General features: G+C 37.7%; 1 protein-coding gene across 1 annotated transcript; it reads left to right on the top strand.

Annotated features, from left to right (window-relative positions):
• Positions 1-468: 468 nt before the first annotated feature.
• LOC137295307 (uncharacterized protein MCAP_0864-like) lies at positions 469-12,724 on the top strand. The gene is made up of 9 exons (XM_067826622.1): positions 469-523; positions 1,568-1,821; positions 2,666-3,058; positions 4,488-4,733; positions 5,385-5,627; positions 8,150-8,344; positions 9,412-9,599; positions 10,682-10,757; positions 12,635-12,724. The coding sequence occupies exons 1-9, from the start codon at positions 469-471 to the stop codon at positions 12,722-12,724; spliced, it is 1,740 nt and encodes a 579-aa protein (XP_067682723.1).

Raw genomic sequence — 12,724 nt, 5'->3', positions numbered from 1 at the left:
TATCAAGAAACGGAATTTTCCACAGAATTCAAACCTGTGAAGTATATATATGTGAGTGGTATATCTAGAATTTTATTGGACTTACAAGTGAGGGGTGAAGAGGAAGGACATATATGTTCCTGTGGCATCCAGAGGGTTAAATCCTGGACTGAACAGCTTGATTGATCAAATCACAAAGGTTCTCGATTCCCTTGCACATATTTATCGTTTTGAACTCCCAGTAAATTAAGGATAGCTGTGTTGCAGACAACAAGCTGGCACTACATGTCGCATCGTCAAAAACCCGTTTAGTCCGAGTCGAGACACTGTGGCGCCAAATTTAACGTGGCTCTGTGACAATATAGCGACAATGTGACGTAATGGAAAAGTGTGACGTAACATGTTTCGAAGTTCCGGTTTCCGATTGAGGTGGTAAAATACGATAACACAGCCATGTTTGGATTACTTTGATAGCAAGAGTAAACACAAATGACAAACATAAGTCTTTTGGTTTTCCTCCTCCTTTTGCAAGGACTACATGCTGGTAAGTAGCTGTAAGATAACAGACGGCACCAAGAAACACTTTGAGCAGGTGTAGACCTGAAACTCCTTACACTGCCGTGTAGTCGCCGTACATTAGTTTTTAATAGGATGCATGGAGGTGACGTCAAGGTTTCATCTTAGTTCAATACGTTTGGGATTTTGCTTCCTGGCTGATGCTCCTTTCCACCCCACCCCGTGTTAACTGACCATGACCATTGAAATTCGGGTGAAGTTGAAGTGTGCCCCCTTTCTCAGAAGTGTGCACCGCCCACCCTACCCTTCTTTAGAAGCTGTATCCGCTGTATGGCTGCACATGAACCGGTTCTCTGGCTTTGACATATTGACGTTGACCTGTAATGCTGTAACATACATGTTAGATGTCAAAGCGGAAAGAGGCAATTTCATAGCCGTACGCAGATCCAGGACCATAATTCTCCAAATATATGTTTCAAATTCGTTTTTATTGGACGTGTCCTTGGGAGTCCCATTGGGTATACAGGTGCCCAGTATACACAGGTTCTGTACACATGCATTACACCGGACACCAACCAACCGTCCCGAACCACCGCCCAAGTCTACAGAATACCATCGCCATCTTACTTTTGGTTTGGGTTAGGGTTAGAGTTAGAGTAAGGTTTAGGTTTAGGGTAACGTTAAGCCTTAGGGTTAGATTTAGGGAGACCTGACATTAAACAATATGCCATGTATCTGGTATTCTGTAGGTGTACCCTAGCCGAGAGCCGCGATGCGGTCCTATACAGTCAAGACATGACCCTGCATCGCGATAGTAAATTAAAAAAATTTCAAGGGCCATTTTTCATTCTAATGTGCAAAATGCCCCATTTTGTACATTAGAATGAAATATGGCCCTTGAAAATTTTGAAGTTTACTGTTGATACAAGGGCAATGGCCCATGAAAATTCAGAAAATGGCTAATAATCCTGAAAATGGTCCATTGTCAAAGTTCTGCCCCAATCCCTTACAGAGTGATGTGAGGTAAGTTTACCATCAGACTACTGATAAGTGTTACATCTTTTGTTTTTAGCAACAGTAAAAGAAAAGAAGACAGGAAAAGATGTTCAACATTTCCCTGGACAAGATAAGGATTTGCCTAAGTCTGTACTGTTAAGTAAAACAGGGAAGTTGATTAAAAGCAATAGAGTCTTGCTGGTGATCCGAAGAGGCCGAGAGCTGGGTGACTGCGAAAAAGCATGTCAAAATGAATTCCTCATAAAGTGTAAATACTACAGATATATGAAAGTAAGGAAGTCTTGCTTACTCATGACGTCCAGAGGGCTTGTTATCCCACAAGGTAAGGCTACCAGCACTTCCTGAATACTTGTCTTGACTTTCAATTCAGGATCCACAAAGTGTTCTTAGCTCATGGGCCAGTGTTTAAGTATAGGAGAAAACAAGCCTCCAAGGTTTTGGTAGACAATGTAAAACTGGTAGGGGAGGGTTTTACTTTGTCTACCAAAACCAAGGAAAAGTGTTTTCTCTATCATACATACCGTCAATGATGGGTAATTACAATGTAGATGATCATTTAATGAAGCTACATAACAATTACTGAAGTGCGCATAGAATCAATTTAATAACAGTAACTATAAGTAGGTAATTTAACCCCTCCACCTTCATGGAGGTAGTGCGGTAGAGTGTCTGCCTACGGATGAGAGAATTGCGGTTCCAATCCGGCTTCACAAAAGCTTTGTATTGTGATATTTTTCGATTGATTTAAAATACTCATGTATCATTTGAATGTTGATGTTCATATAAAGTTAGGAAAAGTAAACCCACGGAAGTGGTCTTGCTAACGAAAAGTGAAACATGGGAAGCTGTCTTACTAATGAAAACTAAAACCTGTCCCTCCAAAACAAAAAACCTCAAATGCGTTTTTTCTGGGAAGACAAGATGACCTAATATATAGTGAGAAGCGCACTTTAGGTTTATATGTAAGGGACTTACGATCTCCTTAGCATTAAAATCCTCACCTTGCCTTCAAAACTAGTACAGGAATAAATATAACTGAAATGTGTCAATAAAATGGATCTTTGTCCTTATGAATGCTTGTTAAGTGACACTTGGAATGACAATTATTTATTTTTCAGTCAAATCAGATGAAAAGCAAGAAGACTCCAAAAAGGAAAAGGAAACTGGAGAGCAGGAAAAGAAGGAGAAGGATCTTAAAAATATTAAGAAGAATCAGAAAAATCATGAAAAAGAGCTGGGTAAGATAACAAATTTGTTGAAAAGAGTTCGTGATGGTAAAGAAGGGGCCCTGAAGAAGATTCGGGAAAATGAGAAAAAGATGGAGGAAAGACTTAGGGAACTTCTGAAGGGTGAGGGGAAGATGGGGAACGTTATCATGGAACTGGCATCAAAACTGAACAAAGTATCTACAGACGTAGCCTCAATCAAAATGACAAATGATGAGCTGCAGCGACAGTTCTCTGATTCTGGTGGCAGTTCCCCAGTTATTGACAGGAAGCTGGCAAGTCTGATGAGGGATGTGGCAGAACTGAAAACAAGAACAGAGGTAATTTCCTTGATTTATGCTGGGATAAATTTAACCAATTTTTATGTAGCCATCAATGGTCTTTCTCCATTTTTAGAGTTACTGGCCCTTCTCCAAACCTGCAGGACTACTGCCAAGTATTTAAGGCTACCATGCTACACCATACTTTTGTAAGTTCTCATCCCTAAAATAGCATTTTACTACAATCTGACAGAAACCTCAGCTGAAAATGTATATATACTACAATGAAATTATGCAAATTTGGAAAGGCAGGGATTGGGAAAGAGAACATTGACAATGGGCCATTTTCAGGATTATTAGCCATTTTCTGAATTTAGAATGGGCCATTGCCCTTGTGTCAGCAGTAAACTTCAAAATTTTAATGGGCCATTTTTTTTTTCTAATGTGCAAAATGGCCCATGATCCCTGCCTTTCCTAATCCCTTCAAAGGTGATGACATTTTCCTACAATCGCCAGCAGCTGAGGGGATGGTGTAAATCCAGCTAGGGGCCATGCAGGTTGCTAAAGTAACGTAAGTCCCCTCGGTTCCTAGTATGGTGATCTACCTTCAGTTGTTGGTGATCTATAGCCTACTTTTATCTTATGTATTGTCCAAATTGTGCTGTAGTTTTAACTTCATATGCTAGTTTTAGACTCGAATTGTGATACTCTAGTTATTTTACCGTACTTTGATGACGGGTTTTATAATATCTACATGTTCTGTATAATCATGTTTATTCTCGTCACGATATGGCTGAAATATTATGATGTGACGTTAAATTATAACTCACTCACTCACTCAAAGGTGATTACCTTACTTCAAAGTGTTTTTGGAATATGACACAATATGACACAAAACACTCACTCTGTGAACAAATGTTAACAGAGAGAGTAGGGAATACAAACAGGGCTCCAGATAATTTTTCAACATGAGGAGTACGTACGCCTTATTTTGTCAATATAAGAGTACTGGGAAAAGTTAGAGTACTGAATGGAATTTAATGGCATGTAAGTAATCTCGTGTTTTGTTTCATATATGCACCACAACACTGCTACTCTTGTGTAAACAGGTCAATGAACAATAAAGCAATACGTTTCAGATACATATGTCCATAAATGATTCTAAGACCGTACACCATTGCTGTGGTGCGTATCTGCTACGCTTTTTAACTTTTTCCTACATTGGGACACCAGAAATGTGCCTCATACATTGTACCGATGTGGGGAATCAAACCAGGGTCAAATTTACATTCGAATGCTATAACCACAACTACAACAGCTTATATTAATACAATGTCAAACTATCAATCACTAGTGCTAACATCACCTTGTCTTCTAAAGCAGAATCATAGAAGAGTAGTCAAAACATAGGTTTGGGTGGAAGTGACTACTGGCTGAAATAATATTTCAGTCTTGTTAACTGGATACATGGACTCAATTATATTTTCAGATGAATCCAACGGTCTTCAAAATTACAAAGAATCAAAGGATACTGGCAGAGGCACTTGAGTCCATTGATAGAGAATTGACAGTTTTTCAGAGCAAACTTAGACACATTGATGAGAGAACTGATGAGCTGAGAGGTCGACAAACAAAAGAAGAGTTTCACAGAAAAACTATCAATGATGCTCTTCAGATACTAACAAAAGCTGTGAAGAACATGAGAGCAAACATTAAAAAAATTATCAATCCTCAGGTAAGATCATGTTTTTGAGAAAAAGTTAGTGTGTTCTGTTGCCATGATTACATAAAATGGGCTTGATACTGTTTTTTGTTTGAAATTAAGGGTGAATGGTTGGATTGGTAGTAATACTTATAGAAATAAGATTAAAGGTGACCAAAGATAATGTGAGGTGAGGTTTAACATCATACTTAGAATAATTCGCTCATATGATGTGTATGTATGCATGTATGTGTATGTGTGACTGCTTGTACCAGCCCAGACTTAAGCTGGTTTTATAGTGCTAGCTCACTGAGATAAGCATGAATACCCCATACCCCATGAATCAGACACATTACTGACTCTGAGCCAACCTAGGCAAGGAACAATTACCATATTTTAGCATGTTTTGGTATGACCCGCAACCTTCTGCTCTCCAGGCAGATGCTCCAGGACCAAAGATTGAAGTATAGGGACTTCATTTCTGACATGAACACCTGAATACCATTTTCTTGTAGAGCTGAAGCGGTGAGGTCATAAACTGGCTCCTGTTCTTTCTCAAATCCATGCGCCAATTGTGCTAGTTTTGTGAAAAGCAAGATGAAACCCTGCATTTTTAAGTGTTTGTCTATGTGTTGTCATTATGAAGACTTGTGGACTCAAAATGCTGATATTTATTCATTGTAGTCATCGTATAATATTGAGAGGACTAACGCCATGAAAGAAATTCAGTCTGAACTGGAGATGATGTCAAAAGCAAACAAGAAAGTGACCTATGACATGTCTCAGACAAGGACAGAGCTAAGCTCTCTGTTGAAGGATCTTGTAGGGATTCAACAGGCACACCAGCAGAGCATTGCAAGCATTGAAACTCTTGCACAGGCCAATCTCAACACCAAACAGAACTACAAGGTTTTGAAGTCTGATCAGGTAGGTTAAGGAGAATAGCTCCATTGACACTATCCAACATGATATGTGTATGTTTTTGATCTTTAAACACTTGTCCAGAGACTGAGTCTAGTTATTTCTGTTCTCTCTAGTAAGCTATAATCATGATAGTTCATAGGTTACACTGCATTTTGAAAAGGATGCTTAGAGCCATGAATATGCAATGCCATTTAGTAAGTGGTCAAATGTAACACAGTATATTTGGGATTACTCTTTCTTAGTAAAGTACAGATTCTAGTACTTTAATTGGGTTGAATCACATCTGGGATTCAAGCCCACACCTCAAAGTCAGGCGCCTGATCACAGTTCACAAAGTAACTAACCCACTCAGCCACCTTGGCTTCCACTACAAAAATGGAACTCGGACAGCTGGTAGTCTTCCCCATGACCTTTGTGTACCAGGGATTGAGATAGAGAACTTTGCCAGTGGGCCATTTTCAGGATTATTAGCTATTTTCTATCAGTAGTAATCTTCAAAATTTTATTGAACCATTTTTTATTCTAATTTGAAAAATCCCTGGTGTACTGAGAAAGTGTAATCCCAAATGACGTGTTGCTTTGTTCAGGCTTAAAGATGCTTAGCAGGAGTGAAACGGTACACTCTCACCACAGTTCAGTACATATTGTGGTACAAGGCCTCCAGTTCGGTCCATTTCAGTTCGGTATGTGAAATAGGAACACAATGCAGAAAATTGACAAGAACCAAACTAAACCTTACCTTGTTTAGTAACATGGAAAACTCATTCATGATCTTTGTTATTTTGAATGAACAAAACAGTCATTATATAAATTATATCAATTAAAATAAGTAAATTAACATATAAGAGCTGGAGAGAAAAGGATAGCAGATCTGGCAGATCACAAGGGATGTTCATGTTTTGTTTTCAAGAACCCTAGTCTCTTTGTACATGTTTTCACTGGACAAACTGCCCTTTGATGGTTATCTCTATATAATGCTACAAACAGAAAGTATGGGAACACCTTAAAATATGATAGCCACATGTATACAGAAACATGGTGAGGTAATTTGTGCTGATAGGTAAACATTTTGTGCACGTAATGGGCACTTTAAACGACATGCTGAAACTTACATTGATGTAACCAATTCAATATTAGTTTGAATGAAATGGAACAGTGTCAAAAAAAGCAAGAAAAGGGTGCTGAAACACAACCAGCAACATGTTTGAGTCAAACCCTCAAACACAACCCACTAGTGTGTGTGGAAGAGAGGCTTCCTATTAGGGTTTTTTATGTGTCAGATCAGTTTTGTGTTTATTCTATTTGGATAAACCCAGTGGGAAGTTTATACCTACGATATTGTAACAACTCGTCATTAATGCAAATGATGTGTTTGCATAATCTGATAGTGTACCCAGTTACAGAAGGTGTTGCATGTTTGGACAGATATTTTTATTAGAAAAAGCGTCCGCATAGATTTGGATAACATGATTCAGTTTCTATACATGTTAGAAAAGCTATAAAAAGGTTTTTAAAATGGCAGTGCAAAAACCGAAAATACCAAATTTCTTTCATTCCATTATGGTATACTGAACCGAAGGACAAATACCTTGGTTCTACAAAAAACTCTGTATACCGTTTCACCCGGAACGCATAGTGGATCCTATATAGCTTGGTCACATAACATTGTCATTGGTACCCAGTAACTTAACATTGTTCCCATAACATTTATCAATTTAATCTTTGATGGAGAATTGATGTTTTACAGGCCTGATGTCATAATGGTTAAATGTTCAGTGTGTAATTTCAGCATGAATTCTTATATCTGATAGACATCAGATTTCATCAGAATTTAAACAGTGATATACATCTGGATAAGTTCATTGCAGCATTGAACCCAACTCATTCCCACTGAATTTGAGAGAGAGGAAGTCAAGTGAAATATTTTGCAAATTACTAACCTGAGAAAGTTGTCAATTACCTAAGTAGGAGAAACCTTCATGAAAATAGAACTTTCTGGGATCACTTGAAGAAACATGTGACAGGATAGCTGTTTTGACCTTGTACAGCTTGTTCAGCTTGACCTGATCAAATTAATATTAATGAATTGTGGGACTGTGTCCCAACTGGTTAGGTCTATTATTGTGATGGGGTGCACCTTTGTCAGTAGATTGTTAGCAGCAGAGACAAGGCTGCCGTTTTACATCTGTGTGTAAAGAAATTGTCAGCAATATTCTAACTTTCGATGAAATGAAAACTGCAGATGGTTTCATGTTTCCGCTGCATGAATGCTTTGCATGAAAGCAACATTAATAACATTCTCTTCTCTCCTATTTAATGAAGTTAACTTGACCTGCTGTTTGTGCCATTTGACCTCCTGAGTCATGCAAGTGGAGAGTAGCTCAGGTCAAGCTGAACATGTTGTATGAATCAAATGTCATTGAGTGCTTTATCAATATACTTTTAATTACATGATCTCACATTATTTTATGTTCAAGTTTGTATAGAAAAAGCACCAACATATTAGAGCATTTATTTCTTTTCAGGATCAAATGATGACCAAGATTCAGACATTGGCATCTGTGTACCGCAGCGTGCTAACCGCTCTGCACAACCTGGAAATCAAGGAGATAAATGTCATGCATAAACTTGAACGCTATGAAGAAGCTGTTTCACGGCTAAATGCCAATTTTTTAGGAGCAACAAAAGGGAATGGAAAGGGCTTAAAGAAGGGGAAGCAGGTAATTTAATGGAATATGGCCATTCAGCATTGGCAGACAGGCACAGCTTAACAAAAGCCATTATCTGGTCAAAATTTCTTTTCAATTTTTTTATCTTCCCAGTGATCGAAATTGTGATGAACTTGTGTTTCATGGTATGGTAATGGCCTGGTAATGAAATAGCATTGATGGAACGTTTTCAGTGTCCTGCAGCTCATCTAAAATTATACAATAATCACCATGATTCATTTAATGTAAAGTCATTCATAATAATAAATTAAACAGACACAGTATTCCTCAAAACAGGTAGTCACAAGAAATATGATTTGTGGTTCAAATGTGACCTATGGGAAAACTATATATTCTGTCTGTAGAAAGCTAAGTTGTGCTGAGATGGTAAACAAAATCACTTTGTTCATGAGTGAAGGAGTAAATTGTTAAGTCTTTGATGAAAATGATGAACATATTGTCGCTGCTCATGCTTGAAATTATTGTAATGTTGTAAGTGTGATCGGTTCATCAAAAAGTATGGGCACACTTATTTTCACAAAGATACACCTAAGTTATCTATGTCACCATTTGCAAAAACTGCATTTCTATCCCTGCTTCCGTATAATTAGTACTTTTTCAAAATATAGAATGCCACTTTCAGAATCAAACGTGTTTATGAAAATGTCCTTAATATACATCCCAAGTTTGTTACTGTTTTACACTTTTTGATTACACATTCAGTAAAGATATGATAGCCATGAACAGGGTGGAATGATTACTAATGACATTTTGCATATTATCAAATTATGTTGGTAATGATAAATTTGTGTGATGAAATCCACAACTATTTCAGTTTTATGACACAATGCTCATTTCACTGCTTTGTGGTGGATCAGTTGTTGGCAAGCACTACTGAAATTGGTTATCTCCCTTTGGGACCTCCACCTAACATGAGTTTTCACTAGAACTGTCAGAGTGAATGAATTCGTCTTAAAAGTCAATTCTGGGATAAATTCCTCATGCAATGAAAATTAAATGCTACAACATTCATTAACAATTTAACGTGAATGTCATTTTTTGCATTTCATTAACATCAGACATCAAAGGACTTGACAGACTTATCCAGTCTATTAAAATCCCAGAAGTACATTTACAGTCAGGTAATGAAACTTCGCAAAGATTTAAAGAAAGTGAAGAAGCAGGCAAGACGTCGTAGCAAGTCTAAAGCTAAAACACGAAGCCGGAAAGAGCATCGTAGAAAGAAAAAACGCAAGAAAAAAGGTATGTTGGAAGGCAGTGTTTGTAACCCCAGTGTGTTTCAAGGACCTGCTGCTTTCAAGCTAGTTGATCTATTTGAGTAAAATAACTGGAAATGCTGATAATGAACACTGTCCAACAACACCCCTAAGATCAGCTGGTGTCACCAGTGTAAAGTTATGTAGGCTTAAGAACTTTTTGACCAGGCCTCATAGATAGATCTTGTGGTGTACTGGTGCCTTTTGGTAGTTTGGGATTTCCGAATAAAATGTATTTCTGCATTTCCATGGCAACCATTTTGATTGACTGAATTTGGTGATAGCACTCTTTTCCAGAGGAGAACTGTAAAACCTTTTCATATTTCTTCCTCAAACTTGGCACATTGATTGGTCTGGTGGTGTACTGGTTGTGTGCCTTTCGGTAGTTCTGGATTCTGAATAAAATATTTTCTATATTTTCCTTCCACTTTGCCAAAATATTTGACATTATGATAGCTAGTAGACATATTCATGAAGAGTATTTTGCCTTTGTAGGGGATACTGATGGCTTTGTTTTCTCGTTTATAACGTCCGGAAGATAAATATATTTAAATTATGCCACAATCTATGTATACATTTCAAGTTACTGTATCCCTCTCTCTATGACGTGTGCAATCTGATGAGGACCCATGCTCAATTCCAAACATAATTAAATTAAGTGGAACCCATTATGCTGCCCCTTGTTCCATTGCTGAAAGGTCATAAAACCATGCTCCCTGAATTTGTGATGAAGGCTAGAAAAGGATTCATCCTGTTGCAGAGACTGAGAAAGGCAGGGGCCATGGGCCATTTTGCACATTAGAATAAAAAATGACCAATGAAACTTTGGAAGTTTATTGTTGATATAAGGGCAGTGGCCCATTCCATTTCAGAAAATGGCTAATAATCCTGAACATAGCCAATTCTCAAAGTTCACTGTCCCAATCCCTGTTGTTGGAACATGGAAGTCAAACATGCCAGAAGACTGTAGTGTTTCAAACTCATTTGTCTTTTATACCATCTAAGGTGAACTTCCTATGAAGAGTCAGATTAGTTTGATCAGATACATTTTTCTCTTTTGTCCTGTAGCAAGAGGTATGTTGCGGCTTGACAGAAAGATGAAGGGGATTCGTGAACTGGACAGACGGGTGAAGAAATTTAATGAAAAGGTAAACATCTCTTTTCTGTTTGTGGTTCTAACCACTAGAATCCAGAACAATGCATTTACTTGTTATACTGCAACATATAAATAGAAAAGTTTAAAGGTCACATGCAATGTACAACACAACTTTGCAGATTCTGATACCTTTTGGTATGCACTTACCGAAACAAATCATCAAATATGCCAATTCAACCTATAAATTAAGTTGAAAACAAAAATGCGATGAAAAAAGCCTGCAAAGTCAGAGTTCAAACGATTCACTAATTTTCCCCTAGCACTCAGGGTAAAAAGTGGTTTCAACAACTATGCTGCGCTCCTAAGGCATGTTCAGTGAGTAGGTTCCCAGAGTTTGAAACAGTATGCCTGCCCAGAGTATGAGGACATGAGAGGCGTCTAATCTTGGTTGTGTACACAAACAAGTAAATAATCTCATTTGTCACATAAAAAAATATGTTGATTGTGAAAAGCAGACTCTGTCATATAGAAATCTCAATGTCTGGTTTATTGACATCTATATGTCTGCCTGTCTGTCTGCTAATGACAATATGCAATGCACAACTTCAATCACTGACAACATGCAATTTGAAATTAACACCTATCGGGCTTATAAGTCATAAACAAAGAGCTGGCTAAGCGTATCGGCAAATGAGCCAGTAGCCAGCAACAAGGTGTCGTTACACATGAGTGCACACCCACCGGCTCTGATTGGGTTCGGTATCTTGGCTGCTTCGTTTCAAGGGAGGTAAACAAAATATTGCACATTTGACTTGCGACTATATGCTTATAACTTTGTTCATTTGTTTTTTTACAATCACCAATGCATTTTATATATCATGAACAAGTGATAACTGTGTTTTAATTATGTTTGAGGTTTTGGTTTCATGTGACCTTTAAGAAACACTCTTGTCTCAAAACATGTGTTATCACTTGCAACTGTGGCTTAGATACAATCCTAATTTCATAAGGTCCTTGCATGAACTTCATTACGAATTCAAGTAATGAAGTACTGTAAGAAGGAATGATTACTTTTTTCACAGAAGCTTTACGTGTCTTGTAAGTAATTTGATTCAGTGAATATAACTGTGGAATCCCTAGTATGAATTGGAAGCATTTAGAAAACAATGGGTTACAAAATTTGATGTGATGTGTGCCATTGCAAGCTGAGCAAAAGGAATTTAGTATTTTACATGTGAAAAAATATCTTGATGGTAATGATTTGACACTTGTTGAATTAAAGCTTCAAGGATGTCTTTATGATTCAAAGTAAAACTTCAAGGAATATCTATCTTATTCAAAGTAAAACCTTAGACCTTACTTGAAAAGGTAAAACCCCCAAAACAGGTGTCAGAGAGAAAAGTATGACTTCCCTATTCATATTCACTGAAGGTTACCCGTGAAAGTCTGGGGTAAAATAGGTCTTCAGCAACACATGCTTTCCATAAAAGACGACTATGTTTGTCATAAGAGGCGACTGACGGGATTGGGTGGTCAAGCTCGCTGACTTTGTTGACACACATCATCAGTTCCCAATTGTGGAAATTGATGCGCCTGCTGTTGATCACTGGATTGCCTGGCTTGATTAGTTACAGACCGCCGCCATATAGCTGAAATATTGTTGAGCGTGGCATAAAACTACACTAAACTCACTCACTCACTCTAGGCAATGGACTTGGTTAAATTTTACTTACTCAAGAGTATCTCTGAATATCCATGTAAGAACTGGTCTTCAGCAACCCATTGCATGTTGTTAGTGGTGACTGACAGGATTGGATGGTCAGACTTGCTGACTTCATTAACACATCATCGTATCCCAGTTGCATGTATCAATGCTCATCACTATATATGTATGTGTGTTTACTCATATTTATAATGTCTTCTTTCCAGGCAAAATCATACAAAAAGGAACGACGTAATAGGAAAATGAAAGAGGAACATGATAAGAACATGAAAAAAACAGATGAGTCAAGAATATGA

Source organism: Haliotis asinina, chromosome 8 (genome assembly GCF_037392515.1).
Source record: "Haliotis asinina isolate JCU_RB_2024 chromosome 8, JCU_Hal_asi_v2, whole genome shotgun sequence".
Lineage (NCBI taxonomy): Eukaryota > Metazoa > Mollusca > Gastropoda > Lepetellida > Haliotidae > Haliotis > Haliotis asinina.
This window is presented reverse-complemented; position numbering and strand designations above follow the sequence as displayed.

Coding starts and splice junctions, on each gene's coding strand:
- LOC137295307 (XM_067826622.1), top strand. CDS start 469: ATGACAAACATAAGTCTTTTGGTTTTCCTCCTCCTTTTGCAAGGACTA. Junction 1,822..2,665: donor TCATGACGTCCAGAGGGCTT/GTTATCCCACAA, acceptor GACTCCAAAAAG/GAAAAGGAAACTGGAGAGCA. Junction 9,600..10,681: donor AAACGCAAGAAAAAAGGTAT/GTTGGAAGGCAG, acceptor TCCTGTAGCAAG/AGGTATGTTGCGGCTTGACA.